At 49.0% G+C, this 20,202-nt stretch overlaps 6 protein-coding genes and 2 non-coding genes across 8 annotated transcripts; 5 read left to right on the top strand and 3 right to left on the bottom strand.

The window, feature by feature from the left end:
- Window positions 1-2,595: 2,595 nt before the first annotated feature.
- AtWU_05835 (putative acetate kinase) lies at window positions 2,596-4,083 on the bottom strand (the record flags this gene model as incomplete). Its single annotated transcript, XM_035500945.1, has 5 exons — window positions 2,596-2,640; window positions 2,720-3,097; window positions 3,148-3,220; window positions 3,272-3,334; window positions 3,389-4,083. The coding sequence occupies 5 exons, from the start codon at window positions 4,081-4,083 to the stop codon at window positions 2,596-2,598; spliced, it is 1,254 nt and encodes a 417-aa protein (XP_035356838.1).
- Window positions 4,084-4,539: 456 nt separating this feature from the next.
- On the top strand, window positions 4,540-7,337 carry AtWU_05834 (putative phosphoketolase; the record flags this gene model as incomplete). Its single annotated transcript, XM_035500944.1, has 8 exons — window positions 4,540-4,702; window positions 4,757-4,831; window positions 4,890-5,124; window positions 5,175-5,327; window positions 5,376-5,685; window positions 5,736-6,356; window positions 6,417-7,242; window positions 7,300-7,337. The coding sequence occupies 8 exons, from the start codon at window positions 4,540-4,542 to the stop codon at window positions 7,335-7,337; spliced, it is 2,421 nt and encodes an 806-aa protein (XP_035356837.1).
- Window positions 7,338-8,924: 1,587 nt separating this feature from the next.
- Window positions 8,925-9,959, top strand: AtWU_05833 (RTA1 domain-containing protein; the record flags this gene model as incomplete). Its single annotated transcript, XM_035500943.1, has 3 exons — window positions 8,925-9,147; window positions 9,207-9,299; window positions 9,361-9,959. The coding sequence occupies 3 exons, from the start codon at window positions 8,925-8,927 to the stop codon at window positions 9,957-9,959; spliced, it is 915 nt and encodes a 304-aa protein (XP_035356836.1).
- Window positions 9,960-10,987: 1,028 nt separating this feature from the next.
- AtWU_05832 (uncharacterized protein) lies at window positions 10,988-12,110 on the bottom strand (the record flags this gene model as incomplete). The annotated part of the gene is made up of 2 exons (XM_035500942.1): window positions 10,988-11,742; window positions 11,807-12,110. The coding sequence occupies 2 exons, from the start codon at window positions 12,108-12,110 to the stop codon at window positions 10,988-10,990; spliced, it is 1,059 nt and encodes a 352-aa protein (XP_035356835.1).
- A 456-nt stretch (window positions 12,111-12,566) lies between these two features.
- On the bottom strand, window positions 12,567-14,485 carry AtWU_05831 (ATP-binding protein; the record flags this gene model as incomplete). Its single annotated transcript, XM_035500941.1, has 5 exons — window positions 12,567-13,010; window positions 13,067-13,407; window positions 13,461-13,702; window positions 13,765-14,130; window positions 14,184-14,485. The coding sequence occupies 5 exons, from the start codon at window positions 14,483-14,485 to the stop codon at window positions 12,567-12,569; spliced, it is 1,695 nt and encodes a 564-aa protein (XP_035356834.1).
- A 1,775-nt stretch (window positions 14,486-16,260) lies between these two features.
- Window positions 16,261-18,182, top strand: AtWU_05830 (HET domain-containing protein; the record flags this gene model as incomplete). The annotated part of the gene is made up of 2 exons (XM_035500940.1): window positions 16,261-16,806; window positions 16,893-18,182. The coding sequence occupies 2 exons, from the start codon at window positions 16,261-16,263 to the stop codon at window positions 18,180-18,182; spliced, it is 1,836 nt and encodes a 611-aa protein (XP_035356833.1).
- Window positions 18,183-19,023: 841 nt separating this feature from the next.
- On the top strand, window positions 19,024-19,095 carry AtWU_t152. Its single transcript has one exon. It is a non-coding gene; the product is annotated as a tRNA-Pro (tRNA).
- Window positions 19,096-19,182: 87 nt separating this feature from the next.
- AtWU_t151 lies at window positions 19,183-19,254 on the top strand. The gene has a single exon. It is a non-coding gene; the product is annotated as a tRNA-Pro (tRNA).
- Window positions 19,255-20,202: the final 948 nt, after the last annotated feature.

The raw sequence follows: 20,202 nt of genomic DNA, 5'->3' as shown, positions 1-20,202 counted from the left end.
AAAGGGAAGGGAAAGAAAGAGGTCCACGGTGGATGTATCAAGTTCCATGTCAATCCAACTAACGCATCCACCCGCCACTCTGGAACCTCATTTCGCTTCCCCGTTCCGGACCATATTTCAGTTCCCCTTTTTAGGTCATGGTGCATCCCTCCCCCCCGTCTCTCCTTCCCCCCGTATCACCTCAAAGACATATTTTCTTTTATTTCTTCAGCCACCCAGCAAACCACACAGATTGATGCGTGATGATCGCCTTGACCCGTCCGTCAGCCTCATCGTTAGTCTGGATGCTGAGCGACCCTCCATCCGTCCCAAAGGGAAGGGAAGGGAAGGGATTGAAGGGGGCCCGGTCCATGCATCCATCTGACAGACTTCCCGATTCGGAGTGATGATCTTCAGGTCGCCTCCGTGGCGGACCCAGCTAGCTAGCTATTATTTTATTACTATAATTATTTTTTTTTCTTTACTGAAGAAAGCTAGATAGTTAAGTAGTGACTGAATAGATAGATCAGATCATACTTTTACAGTAGCTGAGTTATTTTACCTACCTATCTTCCCGGAGATGATAGCGCAAGTGAGCGATCATACATCTCCGCCGAGATGAGGCGGTTCCCCCCCCTCCCCCCGCCTCCACTTCTCTTCTTTCGCCATGAAAGCAATTGATCTTAACTGAGAAAGTTCTAGAATGGTTGCTATGCGATGTGTATGGAGAAGTAGTACCTACCTACCTCTTTAGGTAGATGCTGGATCCCTTGTCAGTGGAGCCACTCTTCCTTCACACGGCATATGGCAGCTATACACATCCATTTTTAGCTGCCATAATGATGCTCCACTAGAAGAGAACATCCATGTCTGCCGTCAAAGTACTGACTTACTCCATATTGTAGTAGATAGTCTAGACTACATAATAGAACCGGAGTATTATTCTTATGATTATTATTATATCAGTATTATTATTATTATTATTACATAGTGTTACTATACATGGATGGCCCCCGCCCCATCTAGACCAAGTGTTGTTGTCCCAGCTAACCCTCTAGCTGCATGAGCAAGTGAATGAGTGACCCCGATAATCGTGCATCTATCTATCTATCTTTTCTTTATCAAAAGTACGGCTTGACTATTGGTTTATCCTGTCAGACGGAGATGAGTGACCAACTCCGCGGGTCGAACTAATTTCTTTTTGCTTTTTTTGCTTCCTTTCTTCTTTCTTTTGCTTTTCTTTTCTGTTGATCAGGTGATGGGGGGAACAAAGCGACGACTAGAGGATTTTCAATGTCTAATTGGATTCCCTATCAAACTCTGACAGAATGAGTGAGTGAATGAGTGGGTGAATGAGTGGGTGACACCCACGGGCTCATCACATCATCTACCAACTCAACACCATCATTATTAGTATGACTATCCATCCAACACTAATCCCCCTCATGGAGATGATGGAGTATCTCCGAACCACCGATCCCCAGAAAAGAAAAAAGAACAACTAACCACCCAATCACAACCCTCCTCCAACATAATGATTTGCCACTTTTATCTACAAAGTAGTACATTCAACACATTCCTATCTACTACTAAAGTGTGTTCAGATTAAACTTCTCCCTTTGACAATTTTTACCATTTCAAATCCCGCGGAGAGGATTACCCGCCACCCACCCGGGCCCCCCTTTAATCCCTGATGGAAGTGTCTGGACTGTCCAGACTGTCGGGTCCGAGACGGAGGGGTAGTGGTTATGGTAGTGGTGGATGTGATGTGATGGGATGTGATTATGGTTTCACTCTTTGGATACGCTACGCTATAGTGCTGGGGTGGGGGTAAGACATGCTTCGTATCCTATGATATTGTGTTTGGGGTTGAGATAGATAGACAGGGAAGGATGAGGGATGATGATTGATCTGTCAAGTGTCTAAACAAGTATACTAAGGAATTGGTGGTGGTGGTGTCTAGTTTGGACATCATGAACTTGATGGCAGTTCTTGGCGAGGTAGATGTCAAAAGGCTCTACTATCTTGTAGAGATACTACGTGTGCCATTCAGATTGAGTCTTCATAGTTAAGTACTTGGTATGTACTGAGTACGAGTAAGCGGGGTTTATATTTAATCATGCTAAGTTAATGCAGGGATACAGGGTATATACCTAGTATAGTCCTAACTAATCAGTATCAGTTCTTTGTTCAGTTGTCAATGACTACAACTCTCTCTCTCAACGGATAATGTTGGCTGGCTGGCTGGCTGGCTGAGTCTCGGGTTCCTCGGTGACTAACGTGATTGGAATGTTATGTGATGGTCTGGTTTGTTGGGAGATGCTCTTCATTCTTTCAACTCGGTTGTTGGGTAAGGTGGTCATTGTTCTTCACTTCTACATTATTACTTCGGTTTAGGAAGCTGAGAGTCAATTTTAAGTCTGATTACTTAGTAGAGAACTACGCTATATCTAGTAGAGTGAAAGGTGAACTGAACTTTATTTTCGTACAGGAGACTGCATGCCTGAGGAAAGGGATGCCTACATTGGGTATGAGATCTTGTGACGAGTTTCCTATTTCGATTCATTACTTCGTAAATACTAGATACCACATTTGTCCTGAGGAGGGATTAGCTGTCTACGGCCTCTCATACTGATTGACGCATCCGTATGCCATCTCGAACTATATATCCATCATTAGTAACCACGTTCACACGCACAATCGAGCATCATCAAAGGGGTAGAGATAAGCTATGCCTCACCTGTTCATCTGTCTGACAGATCAATACTTTAGGACCCTTGTCCTCACCCCGAGAAATATCCACTACCGTCTCCCCATCCCCTGCACCCTTGTCATTCTTCCCCGAATCAACCGCACATCCCAGGCAGCGACACTTCTCCGTAACTGCTTTTCGAAGCAGCGCGCTCTTCTCGCCAATTCCGCCTGCGAAGACAAAGGCGTCGACACGGCCGTCTAGCTTTACAAAGTAATTGCCCAGGTAGCCCGCAATGCGGTCAACGAGGATGTCGAATGCCAGTTTATGTTCCCGTGTCGGTGGGTTCTCGACGGCGATTTGGGCAAAATCGGTTGTGCCGGTCAAGGCTTTCCAGCCAGACTTTTTGTTGAGAATTTCTTCGGCCTGGTCATGCGTTAGCGGAATGTAACTATTGCCATCAAGTGCATACGTACCGTGCTGATGTGCATTTCTTTAGTGCTGGCAGGACTGAGTTTGCCTGCATCATTGGTGTAGTGGAACACAAGGCTGGACTACTGTCAGTATTTAGTTTCCTGAACTGGGCATATTGGGACTCACGATGGATCAATGTCTCCGCTTCGTGTAGCGCCTGGTAATCCGGCTAGCGGTGTGAGTCCCATCCTATATGTAATTATGTCAGTATAAATGTCCTTGACAAAGTGCCAGGAGACTCACGTGGTATCAACTGATTTACCATCCTTGATGGCGCAGATAGAAGCACCGCTTCCGATATGCATTGCGATAATATTGGTCTTATCAGCAGGTTTGTTCAGAAACTCGGCAACAGAGCGCAGAATGAACGAATAACTGATGCCGTGGAAGCCATATTTCCGGAGCCCGTTGGACCTGGCTGTCTTCTGGTCGATTGGGTAGGTCTTGACATGCTCAGGAAGAGTCTGATGGAACGCCGAGTCAAAGAAGGTGATGCTCCTGACGGATGGGATTTCCTTCCTGCAATGCCGTATAATCTCCAGGGCCGAGTAATTGTGCAATGGAGCTAGGTCTTCCAGTTTCTCGAGATGATGATAAGTTTCGTCGGTGATTACAACAGACTTGTCGTAGTCTCCACCGTGCACCACACGGTGGCAGATATAGGCTAGATCATCTGTGCTGGCGACTTCGGAAAGCTCGGGATCAGAGATGCAGCGCTGAAGCAGAAATTTGAAGGCATCTTGAGGAGTACTGATGCTTTCCTTGAGTTCCTCTTTGTGTTGCTTGTCGCCACTCGTATATTTCAGCTTTGCTGGTGGGGCAGTGATACCGGAAACCTGCGCGGCAGCAATGACCTTTGGGGTCTTCTCGTAGGTATAGAAGGTAAGCTTGACCGAAGAGGATCCGGCATTGACGGAGAGGACGGATTTGCGTGCCATGTTGTTGCGGAGCAGTTGGGTGCGGGGACACGTTGAATTAGCTTGCTGGCTACTAGAGAAAGAAAGATTTAAATATAGGCTTTCTGAACCCTTGTCGAGCCTTGATCTCGGAAGTTGTGGGTTGATGCTTGTTGGTGGTGGCAGCTCAGTTCCCGGTTGCGACGGCGGGTGATGTCACTCCCCGAGTGACGTATTGCCAGGGGTCTCCATACAACAACAACCTCACCACCTCGCTTCCCTGTTCTTATTTTAAGCAGTGCAGTCGAGGCAGTGGTATGATCTCCTTCTTTTACCATCTTTGACAGCTGCAGAAAGTGGCCTAGATTCTTGTTACCACGTGCTATTAGATCTACCCCTCCATAGACCCTAGGATCTCGAACGGACCCTAATACTTAGTTCCACGGATATACTACCTTTTGATTTATCAAGCGACCAATCTACATCCATCAAATCACCATGCCTGGAGAGGTCATCGATAGGCCAAATCCCAAGGCTGAGCCTTCACATATCCCCGACCTTGTCAATCAATTGCAGGTCAAACTCCAAGAGACGAGTTTGGAGGAATCTGACTACAATGCCCTGCTGAAATTCCGCCGAGCAGCGGCCTACATTGCTGCTGGTGAGATCGAGGCTCCCAAATTTCCAGCCTACATTCACTGACCCGTCACACAAGCAATGATCTTTCTCCAGGACAATGTGCTGCTGAAACAGAATCTAAAGCATGAGGATATTAAGCCAAGGCTTCTTGGTTAGTATCTCCAAGCTCCCGGTGCTGTCCTCCGCAAGCTCCGCTCACAGATCTGTAGGCCACTGGGGAACATGTCCCGGGTTGATCCTCATATACTCCCATTTGAACTATATCATCAGAAAGCATAACCTGGACATGTTGTATGTCGTTGGACCTGGACACGGCGCTCCAGCTATTCTGGCTTCGCTGTGGCTCGAGGGCTCTCTAGAAAAATTCTACCCCAATTACTCCCGAGACATGGATGGTCTTCATGAGCTCATCTCGACTTTCAGCACAAGCGCTGGTTTACCAAGGTATGACTTTGGCTGGGAATCTGAGTTGAAGCCAAGCTAACTGCTTTAAGCCATATCAACGCGGAAACCCCCGGTGCAATCCATGAAGGTGGTGAGCTGGGTTACGCATTGGCCGTCTCATTTGGTGCTGTCATGGACAATCCAGACATGATCGTCACTTGCGTGGTTGGTGACGGAGAAGCAGAAACTGGTCCTACCGCGACGTAAGTACCTAACAATACCCCATTGGAGCACAATTTGACAGCAGACAGGTCCTGGCATGCAATCAAGTACATTGACCCTGCAGAATCAGGTGCCGTCCTGCCGATCCTCCACGTCAATGGCTTCAAGATCAGCGAGCGCACCATCTATGGCTGCATGGACAACAAAGAGCTGGTCTCCCTCTTCACGGGTTATGGATACCAGGTGCGCATTGTTGAGAACCTGGATGACATCGATGCAGATCTCCACGGCTCTATGATGTGGGCAATTGAGGAGATCCACAAGATCCAAAAAGCGGCGCGTTCTGGCAAGCCAATAATGAAGCCTAGATGGCCAATGATTGTTTTGCGCACACCTAAGGTATGATAATATCCGCCTTAACCTGGGATCTCCGCTAATTATCCTTGAAGGGCTGGTCAGGACCTAAAGAGCTCCACGGGTCGTTCATAGAGGGATCTTTCCATTCGCATCAGGTCCCTCTTCCAAATGCAAAGAAGGACAACGAGGAGCTTCAAGCTCTGCAGAAATGGCTTTCCTCGTATAATCCGCACGAACTTTTCACTGAGACCGGAGATATCATTGACGAAATCAAGTCTGTTATCCCTCGGGAAGACTCCAAGAAGCTGGGGCAGCGAGCAGAATCCTACAAGGGCTATAGGGCACCCGATCTTCCAGATTGGCGAAAGTTTGGTGTAGAAAAGGGCTCCCAGCAAAGCGCTATGAAGACGATTGGAAAATTCATTGACCAGGTGTTTACCCAAAACCCCCACGGCGTCCGAGTGTTCTCACCAGATGAGCTAGAGAGCAACAAGCTGGATGCAGCACTTGCGCACACGGGAAGAAACTTTCAGTGGGATCAATTCTCGAATGCGAAAGGCGGCCGCGTCATCGAAGTGCTCAGTGAGCACCTGTGCCAGGGCTTTATGCAGGGATACACGTTGACGGGCCGGGTGGGCATTTTCCCATCGTATGAAAGCTTCTTGGGAATCATCCACACTATGATGGTGCAATATGCCAAATTCAACAAAATGGTATGTTTCTGTCGTGCTTCTTCTTGGATTGCCCGATACTAACGGATACTGCCACGACAGGCTCAAGAGACGACCTGGCACAAGCCGGTCAGTAGCATCAACTATATCGAAACGAGTACATGGGCTCGTCAGGAGCATAATGGCTTCTCTCACCAGAACCCATCCTTCATCGGAGCCGTGCTCAGGCTGAAGCCCACCGCCGCGCGTGTTTATCTGCCACCTGATGCTAACACATTTTTGACCACCCTTCATCACTGTCTCAAGTCCAAGAATTACGTCAACCTCATGGTGGGCTCAAAGCAGCCAACTCCAGTGTACTTGAGTCCCGAGGAAGCAGAGAGTCACTGCCGAGCCGGCGCATCGATCTGGAGATTCTGTAGCACCGACAATGGGCTGGACCCGGATGTCGTGCTGGTTGGCATTGGAGTCGAGGTGATGTTCGAGGTCATCTACGCGGCGGCCATCCTCCGCAAGCGTTGTCCAGAACTCCGGGTGCGGGTGGTCAATGTGACCGACTTGATGATTCTGGAGAAGGAAGGTCTACATCCACATGCATTGTCCACCGAAGCCTTCGACAGCCTGTTTGGCTCGGACCGCCCGATACACTTCAACTACCACGGATACCCGGGCGAGCTGAAGGGTCTGCTCTTCGGGCGGCCCCGCCTGGACCGGGTTTCAGTGGAAGGATACATGGAAGAAGGAAGCACGACGACGCCATTCGATATGATGTTGTTGAATCACGTCTCACGATACCACGTGGCGAAGGCAGCCGTGATTGGGGCGTCCAGACGGAATGAGAAGGTTCAGATCCGGCAGCACGAGCTGGTCAGCGAATTCGACCACAACGTCGTGGAGACACGCAAGTACATTCTGGCCAACCGCAAAGGTAAGAGCTTCACCTGCCGTGGATCGGTCGAATATTGCTCATACTGACTGTGCACAGACCCGGATGATACGTATGATATGCCCTCGTTTGAATGAATCCGAATGAGTAGTCAATGAGATGATCTAAGCGTGAAGCATATGAAAAAGACATGACCTATTATTAGCGCTAGAGAAGAGTGAATATTAAAGTGACCGTCTTTGTGCAGCCTCCAGGGATGTCATGTTGGTCAGATAGGGACAACAGTAGCGTAGCCATCACATACGGACGTAGAGTTTGACATCTAGGTTCTCACTGACGGGGCTAGACTCGAATCGCCAAGAAGTGAGTGGTCCTGAATCTTGCTGTGACATGCCAAAGACTGTGGTTAGTGTTTTGTAGTTGCGAGAGGCTGAAACTTGGTAGCTGAAGGCTGCGTGGGAAATGAGAAAGAGAGAGAGGGAGGGAAGGAGGGAGGGAAGTATTATATTGATGCCTGAGGCGGACAGCGGGGTTGACAGACGCGCCTTCCGTATTTGGATGTTGCCGGTGCAGGGAAGTTCTCCGCTCTTCTCTGCATGTGATTACCGATCAATATTCTTTCGCTTGCATTTCATGAGTTACTGTTAAGTTAACTCTCCCTGCCTGGTGTTGACTAGGGTGATCTGGATGGACGACCACATCCCATCCATCATGTCTGATCGAAGCCTAGCTTCAGGTTTCATTCGATGTTCAGCAACCTAGGATCGGGCCTTATCATAGCTCCGATCCCGTCTCAGAATTATTTAGTACTGTACTCCGTGCTGTTCCTTAATGCTGGTATGGTAGCCGGGTGGACGGACTCCCGGGTTTCCTGTTTCCCGATCGGTCTTGGCCATGCATCACTGCCTGGGCTGCATGGCATATATTGATTCTACTGGGTTCAACAGTGACACGGCATAACTAACGGTCCTAACCACAATCCTTGACAGTCAAGAATCCTATCAGATGAGCTGCCTTACAGCGACAACAGGATGATCATCTTAGGGAGGTGTCTGTTCACAATTCTATCGCGAAACCGTCTAATGGTAAAAGGCCGGAGTTACCGGCTTCATGCGAGACGCGCTAAACCTCTTTGAGCGAACCTTGCGAGCTATCATCTCGTCCCCCAACTCTTTTTTGGGTCTCGCCAGTCTGTTAGCCGAATGAAGTGCTTGCTTTTGCAAGGCAGGCCCTGCCTACTCTCATGAGGTGCAATCAGATTGCTCCCTGCAACGGGTGTCCCCGCCGTACCAGGTGGCGCCCAGAGACGGGCAGTCAGGAGGACGGGGATCACTATTGAACGGACAAGAATAGAGTATGGGGGCAGAGTTTGGAAGGATTTCTATCACAGTTCTTCCCATTTTTCTTCTTTATAGGCAGAGCCTCTTCCTTGCTGATGCTCTTTTTTTCCTTTTCTTTTCGCCGATTGGTACCCCGTGCATATTCATAGGCATATATTCATGTCCAACAGCAAATAGCTCAACCCCTCTAGGCTCGATTAGCGCTCAGCCTGCCCGTTCAGTGTCATTCGTTTTTTCCGATTTCTGATCGTATAATAATCTGCAGTGTGTTTCGCTGCCTCAAAACCGCTTTCTCTCCTTACTCTGTCCAAGACGCATTTGGCCTCGCCATATAATTTTCGGCATACTTGGTCTCGAACACCTCGGCCTTCCATTTGCGCCAATATGTCGAGCCTTAACACTACTGCGGAATATGAATTCAAGAAGCAATTGACCTATGGGTGTCATGCAAAGATCGATGGCTACGGCACATCGTATGGCTACGTTCCCTCGCTAGCTGCCGGCATTGTATTCTGTGTCCTCTTCGGTCTGTCGATGTTGCTTCACACATTGCAGCTGGTGTGGAAGAGGACCTGGTGGTGCGCTGTCTTCGTTCTTGGATGTATCAGTATGTCAACCCCTTCTACAAGAGTCCTATTCAACCGTACGCTAACTCGGCCATCACAGCGGAAGTCCTGGGCTGGGCAGCACGTACCTGGTCTGCTGAATGCCCATACAATGGAACCGCCTTTCTCATGCAAATCTCTACCTTGATCATCGGTACGCAAGCAGGGACACGCATATTCAATTCATGAAACACAAACTAATTGCCTCTCTCTAGCCCCCACTTTCTTTACCGCCGGGATCTACGTGCTCCTGGGCCGTTTCATCCACCTGTTGGGGCCCGAGACCTCAATTTTGAGACCAAAACTCTATCTCTGGATCTTCGTCACTTGCGATATCATTTCATTGGTCGTCCAGGCTGTGGGAGGTGGCATGGCGTCGATGGAAGTAAACAAGGTCAACGGCGATACTGCCCCAGGCACACACACCATGGTCGCCGGTATCGTCTTCCAGCTCGCGTCTATCACGGTCTTTGTTTTCCTCGCCGCTGATTTCGTCCGTCGCACTCTCCGTATGCGGATCCTGCAAACCATGACTGGCACAATCATCCCTCTTCTCGGCGCGATGATCTTCTCTGTCCTCTGCATCTACATTCGGAGTATATATCGAACCATCGAGCTGTCGCAGGGGTGGTCTGGCTACTTGATCACGCACGAGCGGTACTTCATCGTCCTGGACGGTATCATGATGGTCCTAGCGGTTGGTGTGTTCAACATCTTCCATCCAGGATGGCTGCTGCCTAAAAACGAAGTCAAGCCGTTCCACCGCGAGATCTACTCTCCTGACGGGGTGGCTAGTGGAATGGAGATGCGGTAATTTTGTCGCTTCTCACCTTTCCTATTTTCTATTCCAGAGATATATTCATTGACCCCATTTCACCTTTTTAACCTTATTCTCAACGCCATGAATGCGAGTCCACGTGCTTTGCCTCTGGTCTCTGGTATGTCAACGCAGCGTTCAAAATATCGATAGATGGATTGGAGTGTGGCATTATGTAATTAGCTTTTCCATTTCAACTTTAATGAACTAGATGATTCCCCTGCCCCAGCACCATGGAAATCAATCAACTATAATCAACTCAACCAAAGGAATACTTGACAATCATGACAATCATAGCCAAGCAGTAAAATAACATTTCATTGGAAACATAACATCGTAACATGGCCCCAAAGACCAGACACACCATTGCCCCAGATAAATCACCTCAACTCAACGATCAACAAACCTCAAAAATAAGACCACCCGCTGAAACACACCAACTTGAAACACGCCGCCGAAACACTTGACCCCGGAATCGGATAGATACCCTGTCCCTGTCCCTGTTCCTGTCCCTGTTCCTGACCCTGATCCTGATACTCAGACCAAACCTTAATTTTTTCTCAAATTTCCACATCATCCCTGCTCCTGGTTCCGCCTTTTTTGCGTTTCCCTTTCTTTTTTCGATTGTTCCTTGTTTCGCAAAACGCCACGGCTGGGATTGTAGGTGGACTAAAGGAAAATAATAAATAATGAACAGCAAACAGGAAATGACAAAATCAAGAGTGCTAACTAGCTAGCTAGCTTGTTGGTTGGTTGGCTTTCGGAGAAATAACTAACTGACTGACTAGCTGACAGCGGGGGGAGAGAAAAGGGAAGAAAACCACATGGTATGAGAATGTTGCTTTTGCTTCTGTGTCACGGAGATACGGCATCTCATCTCATTGAACAGAGAAAAATGGGCGGAAAGAAGGGGGGAATATAGAGACCAACAGGAAGAAAGAAAATAACACCAAGTGACATCATCATAAATCGGATGAAAGGGACTAATTTTTCTCTCAACCTGATGATGAATGAAGCTGATGGAACTATACTCCATCCACGGCCTCAATCCATCCAAACATCGCGCCTGTAATAACCGCCGCGATGGCCCACACGGCACCCCAGACCATTGCGCCTTCGGCGTCCACCTGGTTCACTGTCCCTGCGACCTGCACAACTGTGTTGGCGAACAACATGCTCGCCAGCAGAACGGTGCGGGACACCAGCACTTGCGTCTTGCGGGACAGGGTGCCCCATGTTTTGCGGTAGACGGTGTAGGCTAGGTATTCGCCTTCGGGGCTGGATGTACCCTCCTTGTTCTTGTTGTTGTTGCTGTTCTTCTTGGAGTTCCTGGAAGATGCACCGGTCGAGCTGGCGAAGAGGAAATCGCGCGCCGCCAAGCCAGCGGGGAGGAGGGAGAGGAATAGGCCCGGGAGAGCGGCGGGACCGGCGTGGATGGCGGTGACGTCGGGGATGTCTTGGAAGTGGGTGACGAGGGTGGTGGGGAGCCAGGGCGTGGCGTAGCTGAGGGAGAGGGTGACGGTGAAGATGGCGGCCGCGGCGATGGTGGTGTAGATGGTTGTCGGGCGGTCGTTGAGGATGGACCGGTTAGGGATGCGCGTGGAATCCGAGAAAGAGTGGAGGGGAGTGAGGTTGCGAAGGAGGACGAAGGGGAGAGTGGTGGAGAGGAGAGTGATGAAGTAGCTGGTTAGGATTGTGGTTGGGCGCAGGCTGTAGAAGGTCGAGAGGAGGCTGAAGGTGGGGAGGTGGGTGAGATAGGTGAAGGAGAGGACATCGCGACCTTTGGTTTTTGCTGAATTAGTTTCACTGACGATGATATGAAGTTATACGGGATGGAGGGATACCGTCAAAGCCCATGATCCAGGCAAGTCCAACCTCGACGGCCTTCCAGGCCATCAGACCTCCTACTTCCCACCATGTCTCGAGGTGTTTGCTCACGCGGCCTAGTTCGCCGAGGGTGATCCCCGTCGTTAGGGAGAAGAGCGTCGAGCTCAATGTCAAGCTACCGAGCACAGCGAGGATGAAGCGCACGGCGGGGTGAATGCGGTCCAGGCGCGTCTTGTGACGCAGTTGGCGCGTCGTCTTCTCGGCGGTATCGTCGTCGGCTGCTGTTACCGCGGAGAGGACTTCTTTCTTGCGGGGAGCCATTGCTCTGTTGGTGGGTGGGATTGTTTTGGGTGATGGAAATTGATGGTGTGATGGACAGGGTCGGAGGGATTAGGAAGAGGGCAGGAAAAGAAGAGGGGAGGAAAGCGAGGAGAGGAAAATGACAAGCAGCGAAATAAAGATGAGGCTGGGATGATGCGATGGCCAGAATGAGCTGCCGGGCGGTGAGAGGCACCCTGGCCATGATGTCACCGGTGACGATGCCCCAAAGAATTCAAAGACCCCAAAAACTCGGACGAGGTGTAGTTAGTGTATTCTATAAGACAGTCGTAAGTGGCTTCGAAGCGAATCTTCTAAATACATGGGTCGGTTAAGCCACTTTCCCACCATGTGGCACATGTTGTAGTAGTACACTCTGAGATATCCTCCGAGCTCAGGTATCCCAGAGACCCTCCATCTTCTGTAAATCGTACAGGCTCGCCAGGCTAAACCTGGTCTTCAGTTATCCTCCTTTTCCTGTTCTGGCTCCACAACGGAGAACTCTGCCGCACCCTGCTCACGACCCTTGTGGTCCCGCATGACCAGTTGATACTTGCCTTGGTTCCAGAGGTCCTTAATCGTCAGCTCCCGAGTACGTCCCAAGCTCTCAATGTCTCCAATGCGCGTAAGAGTGCCTTCCAAGTGCTCGTCGAATCCTGGCCAGCCACAGATCTCCTTGAACGCATTCTGCATGGGCACCGAATCCGCACGCACCATCGCCCGCGAGTCGATGGTGAAGATGTTCTCGTGGTCGTAGCTCTGGATGAAGTCCGCGCGCGTCATAATCTGTCGCGCTTCATGGAGAGGAATCTCTGGGAGAATGTGGCCCAGCTTTGGATCATACGTCCTGTCCATTTCCTCTCCCTTGTCCACAAGTGCTTTCGCCAGCACCATTGCCGCAGACTACATATCGGTCAGTGCGCCGGTTTCTTGTCATCGACAGAGGGGGTTGCACTTACAGCATATTTCTGTTGGTCCATCACATCGTCATCCATCTCAGGCCCCAGGATCCAGCACTTGTTGAGGAACCACGTCTTCTCGGCCTCGCAGATGCTCTCACAGAGCTTCTTGTAGTCTAGGGCCTTGGCAACTCGGTTGAGGTAGGATAATCGTCCGCCGACGAGATTGTACACCTCCTCAAGTTCCTCGTGGGTCAATTCCTGGCCAAAATACTGCTTGCGGTACTTCCTCAGGGCTTCCATTGCTCGGTCTTTCGGGAGGTCGCGCACCGGGATGACCTCCATTCTGGTAGCGTACTTCTTCAGGCGCTCATACACCCAGTACTCGTCGCTGTTCAGGACTGTTTCCGTCAATACTCACACATAAATGTATGGTATATGTAATGAGACTTACCTGTCGTCACCAGCCCACTTGCAGCCCACTGTTCGGCCCGTTGCTGGATCGCCTCAAGCAGATCCTGGCCATCGTGATCATCTCGGATCAGGTGGGCACTGTTGATTATCAAGACCAAAGGCGACTTCTTGCTGCGCCTTCTGGCAAGAGCAACCTTTTCCAATTTGTTAAAAGCGCGCTCAATATCAAGGAGTGCGGTAGTATCCCGAGGGCCCTTGATACTGAAGAGACTGCCGATGTAACTGTACAAGTGGCGTCAGTGACCCGATGCACACATAGGATCAGAATGCTTTAGTAGACGTACTCTTCGTGAAACTCATAGTCCAAAGCCTTTCCCAGACGAATCCGGAAAAGTTCCAGATCAGCATGAGCTTCGAACATGGCACAGCCCTCGCCATCAATTTTGCGCATTGCCTCAAGAAGCATCGACGTCTTTCCGGTTCCTTTTTCGCCTACCAGTAGGTAATACCGACCTCCAGCATTACCGGAGATGATTCTATCCATTCTGGCTTGCTCATCGCGATGCACCCAATGCTCCTCGTAGGTAGACTGATGCTTTCCGTCTTCCACACCGGCCAGCTCGAGGGCCGGATCACCCGGTTTGAAGGCGTTTTCCATCTTCTCCAGAATGAGATACTTGTAGTACCGATGGTACGCGTATCCAACCATACTGGCCGGTATTAGCATGGAGGAAAATCAATAATAAAGAACAAGATAGCTTACCCAAGAACAGCCATCGAAGCAAGAGTAGTAGCCGCAGACTCCCCCATCTTTAACAAAGTCGACCGCAGAGTAGGTTCCTCTTCCGAGTCGTCGCTCCTCCGCCTCCTACGTTCCTTGGAGGCATTTTGTTCCGAAGATGAGGACTCCGTATTTCTCCGAATTGAGCCCTGTGAGAACCCCCGTCGATAGGAGGGAGTTGTTATGCGGGTAGCAGTAGTAGTTGTGGTTGTTGTCCTGGGAGGTGTCCGCAGGCCAGCCCGAGAGAAAGAGATCACGGACCGGTGAGCATTGCGATACCACATATTTCTCTGCTGGGTATCGGATATCCCTGCTAATTATCGGATAATAATTCCGAGGGGGATATATGATCACCCTATAATATCAAACAACGGATGAATGTATATATGAAAAATTGAGATCGAATGAAATTGATAAAGGAGTGTGTGGAACTTTTTTAAAGGGCGGAGATGGGTCCGGCACAGAAGTGAGACACCACTCTATCTATACATCGAAAGAACCGCTGTTTCCAGATGGAATCAAATCCTGACAGCAACAAGGCTCCCAATGGCAAGAAATTGGGCAGAGAGAAGGTGCGGGAAAGAGCGAAGCAGCGACAAATGAAGGAATGAATGAAAGAAGGCCAGCGCACGGTGAGAAAAAGAGGTGAGTTGGAATCGGGCCCGAATCAGTAACTGCTACCAAAAAGTCGGTACTACTCGCCCAGATCGGATTGGCGTGGATTACTCCGCTGCTGCGCCTCGCATCCCGGGCCCACCCTGTGGCTGATCATTATTCAGATCTATTGCTAAATAGACTAGATATGTATTAGCGACGATGCAGATGTAATGATCGTTGCGGACCAGCTAGAGTTGGTGTGTTCCACAACAATAAACCCGTCTTCAGGTTTCATTGTTTGTCTCAGATATAGCCTTGCAGTGGTTTAATCAGGTTTGTTTATTGGAATACCCCGGTCTGTATCACGTGACCCATATTCAATGCACATTGATGATGCTATCGCGGCCATACCATTATCCGCGGCTTATACTATACCATCGGTACTGAATCGGTTGACACGTCTATAACATCCATCTACGGAGTACCTAACCAACTATTACTATTACTATAATTCAGCCTCCTCGATGGTCAACTACTTTAGATTCTGAGACATAACGTGATATAGTGCCACATCGCCTTCATCTGTGTGCGAGAGCATTCTCAGTTAATCACCCACCTTTGCCTAATTTCTGACTTAGTTCATGTTATACCTTCATGATTGAAATTTATTGGACTTATATTATAGGTAGCCAGTTCATCCATCTTGCGCAGATGGCCCAGGACAGCATATGCAGATTTGCCAAAGTATACTGAAGCAAGTCAATATTAGTACCTGACACGATGTCCAGACCATCCCCGTTCGTCTACGGAATATTTCTCCCGTACATTTTCTTGGACCGACGCTGCTCGGGGGCTACCTTATTTAGACTAATCAGAATGTGGAACCAATCCCTTGTCGGCATTCTTCAATAATATTCGCAAGCATGTTATAGCCTATACATACAAGTGACAACCCCGCTCTCGCCTAATGCCTCTATCCGCACCTGTCAGTGGGGCATCCGCAGCCAGTTGCAGAGTAGATAGGCGGTACTCCCCTTGGGCCGCGTGCATGATTTAATCTAGATGGGTGGAGAGGGGGGGAGGGGTACTAGGACCGGAAACTGATGCGTTGTTCATGGCGGGGAACCCAGGATAAGCAGGGACACAGCCAGCCAATCTTGCAAGGACAGGTTGTCGACACTCTTACTCTATTAAGTTCTACTACTACTAGGAGATGCACGAGAATATCTCGCTAAGGTGCACCTCGTTGGCTAATTCCGCACGGTCGGCATCTCAACGGCTTTCTAATCCCCACCATTATTGGCACATCAGCTTCATACGAATTCGATGGGCATTCCATCCGTTGCATCGTTGACACGGGATATCAGGGACGGCTGTTCTGCATGTGTAAAGTGCTCATAAACGACGCTGTAGGACTTTCATCCCGTAAAGTGACCCAAAAGAAGTACTACTATTCTCAACCATGCCCGTCTTCCAATATTCTCCTCTGGATCAAGGGCCTTTCAGCACTCGCATACTTCGTCTGCTCCCAAGCAAGGACAGAGCCGCTCCGATCGCATGCCAGCTTTCCAATTATTCTCTTCTGGACGATACTGCCCAAGAGTATGACGCCCTCTCATACGTATGGGGAGATAAGGCGGACGGGCAGTGCAACATCTCAATCAACGACCAGGCTTTCTCAGTCGGGAAGAATTTACACTCCGCCCTCCTTAGGCTTCGAGGCCCTAATTTTGAACGGACATTATGGGTCGACGCAGTTTGCATCGACCAGAACAACATGCGAGAGAAAGAGGAGCAAATCCAAAACATGGCGCGCATATATGAGCAAGCCAGCCAGGTGATGGTGTGGTTGGGCGAGGAGGCGGATAATAGTACTCGGGCCTTAGAAGCTATCCGTGTAGCGGCAGAGGGAGTGTTTGCTGGAGAGCCTTATGTTCTGCCATCAGAAAGCATCCCCATTGAGGGAGTAAAAAGTCTGTTCCAGCGGAGATGGTTTTATCGCATGTGGGTAAGTATTACCACGCTATGGCTACCGTCCTCCCCCTCCACCTGCTCTTTACGCGGTGATATTCAATGTCTAATGAGACATAACAGATTCTCCAAGAAGTAGGTCTCGCTCGGAATATTCAGATACAGTGTGGACCCGTCAGAATGAGCGGTTACACATTTGCCACGGGCATTCAAGCATGGGGCTCGTATGCTGGCCCCTGTGTGCTGAGTACCACACGTCTGATTCGTGGAGCAATCTTTCGACCTCAGTATGGAACGCTTTCAATGAACAAGCTCTCCCTGGCCGAATTGGTCAATATGCATCATACGAGCGAGGCCTCTATTCTGCATGATAAAATCTATGCTTTACTGGGACTGAGTTCTGATTCCCATAAAGCACCTGGTCTGTTACCCAATTATCAGGTGTCCTGGGAGCAGCTCTTCCAACGATTAATCCGGTTTCTCCTGAATGAACAGGTCTCGGTGAAGACCTGGCCTGGTAGGGAAATTGCAGGCATACAGTGCAGTGGGCGGATCTTGGGTTTCATTGTCACCGCGGATGACACGCACACGAAGACCAATTTACAAGTGCTTTTGACTGGGGTGGCTAATACGGGACACAAGAAATTGTGGAAAGTAAAATGGACCATCAGGAAATCAGTGGAATCGATCAAGCCAATGGATATTGTATGCCTCCTGCAGGGAGTTCCAGATCCATCCATCATCAGATACACTGATGGTTGTTTCAGAGTGGTCGTGCTAAGGGCCGTTCTCCAGAAGACATACGGAGCAGGAAGTGCAGATTTCCAACAAATACGGTCCCAGAACAATCGTCCATCTCGAAGCCTTCACCTTATATGGAGTTGGGAAGAGCAGATATCACCTTCCTCAGCTATACTCGACTTGGCAGCAGAGGCTGTTGGACTTGGAACGTACTCGGCAATCAGGAAGGTTCTGTGGGACACTAATGTGGCAATGCACGAGACAGCATACAATTATAACAATACTTACTGGCCAGCCATGCTCGCTGCCGAAGACATTCTCCGGCTACTTGCAGAACGACTCGGATATCGGGATCTAACGACACGGAGGGCCTTGTACAGCGTAGCGCTCTTGTACTCCAAGGGAAATATTGGCGACAAGAGAATACCACTACTAAACCTCGATCGAACTAAAGCAAGAGATATATTGCAGCGGATGTGCGGAATCCGACTTAAAAAAGATTTCGCGTTGTTGGTTGGACGTGACTACTTTCGCCGGATGTACATCAATGAACCGGGTTTTGTTTCTGGAGATATGGAGGTACCCTATAACGTAAGGTTCACGACATCATTGGAGGATCTGCTACGTGAGATTGAGCACAGGCCCACATTGAAGCTCTCTCCATTGTTTTGAGGCTGAACCTAAGAGCTAGTTTGGCCTGACGTATCCTCACTGCTCAGGGGCCGCTTTTGAAAGCTCGGTACTAATGGTGTGGTATCGCACCGTCGATGCCATATATACTACGGCTACAATTACTAATAGCGTCGGAGGTTCATTAGTATATAGCCGGTTATAGTTGAATACTTGACTATGAGTGCACATACAAAGTACTACTGTTGCATCGTAGAGTCAAAACTAGCCGATCTCATATATATATCTGGCATTCAGATACGATTTCAAGGCTAGTAGGTGTTTCCCATGTTGAAGACAAAAAGCTACATCTCAAAAGTATCATATAAACCACGCCGCATTCATTCCACAGGAAGCCATAGGTAGTTATATTCATTCAGTTTCGTACTATTATATGTTCTTGCGCAAAGCTTCGGCCATCTTACTACTGCATATGAAATTGGTAACATTTTGTAAAGGTATGTATACCTGCATATCAAACTCTAGAGAGAAAACGGACAAGGTAAAAAAGGAAGCCCTTCTGTTAATGACCAACCTGAGTTGCCTAAGAATTTCACTCCAAAAATGGTATCAATCTGACTCTCTGGGTGAGTCGAAAAACTTGAAATTAGTACTGATAAAAGAAACTTAAAGGAGCACACAATAGCCTGGGAAAGCTGGGGTCGCCAATGGCGATGAATAAGCATCACGGAGCTGGACGTGAAAATTCTTCGAGCGTTCCAACCATCCAAAACATATATATTTGAACGCCGCCAATGGAACATCAACAGCGACAAAAACTTAGCATGGATGGAGCTTTTACCCTCTATATGGATGGAAAAAGCTAAGAGAACCCCACATACGAGCCCGGATGGTCTAGTGGTATGATTCTCGCTTTGGGTGCGAGAGGTCCCGCGTTCGAATCGCGGTTCGGGCCTATCTCCAATCTTTTTTGGCTTTACTTCTTCGTCATCTTCATTCTCTTAGCCTTTGTCTTCTATTTGCCACATGATTACATGTACAAGCCCGGATGGTCTAGTGGTATGATTCTCGCTTTGGGTGCGAGAGGTCCCGCGTTCGAATCGCGGTTCGGGCCCATCTTTCTTTTTTTCTCCTTTTGTTTTTCATTTTCCTTCCCCATCCATCCATTTCGATATCCTTTGTGCCACGAAAACCCTCTTCTCATTGTCCTTTACCCTTTCTTTCTCTCCGTCTCCATCCTTTTATCTAAATATTACAAAACCCCCTATTTGACCCATTGGCCCTTCTGTCTTTCAAGGAGATGCACATTTTCAACGATCTTTGCATCCCAGCTCGATCTCCCCAGAGAGAACTAAGATAAAGACTGACAGGGAGAGGTCGAGGCACCACCCATTATCCATCCAACCTGCGCCCGAAAGACATGCCTATGCCTGCACGCGTAGTATCTATTAAAGCAGGAATTCCTCGCCCACCAACTCGAGAAGGCTTGTAAATATCAACTTCCGTGGATCATAAGTTGGTAGATTTTGTTCCATTCGAGGCTATTATCTGTATGCTCAGTAAATGTACTGAAGCAAATATCATCTACTAATGAAAGCTATACTGGCTACTCTCTCTCATTGTTAGGTGGTGAACATAGCAATAACAACCCATATGGCACGAGCACCGGGGAAAAGGGGAGGGGGGAATAGGAGTCCAGGTTCAGGATTCGATGCAGGCGGCCGCGCCATATCGTCAAACTTTTGGTACACTTTACAATTCGACCGATGAAATTTGGGGGCGGGGGGGCGTCGTGAAAGAAAACAGATGGATATTACCTCAAAGGTTAGGGGAGACTTGTTCATTGGCTTCTTTGAGTTGCCTTACTTATTCTTCAATCTTGGTGAGGGGTCTGTGGACATTTATCAAGACATGGTCGGTTATGTATGTTGATGTTTGGACAGGAGCTGGTTCTTTCGGAGGGGGCATAGGGTATAGGCCCTGACAGTGGGTTTTATGGAAATGACCTGAAAAATAGATGCATGGTAAGTAAGGCCTTGGAGTCAAGGGAGGGTGGTGTTTG

This window comes from Aspergillus tubingensis, assembly GCF_013340325.1.
Source record: "Aspergillus tubingensis WU-2223L DNA, scaffold_7, whole genome shotgun sequence".
Lineage (NCBI taxonomy): Eukaryota > Fungi > Ascomycota > Eurotiomycetes > Eurotiales > Aspergillaceae > Aspergillus > Aspergillus tubingensis.
This window is presented reverse-complemented; position numbering and strand designations above follow the sequence as displayed.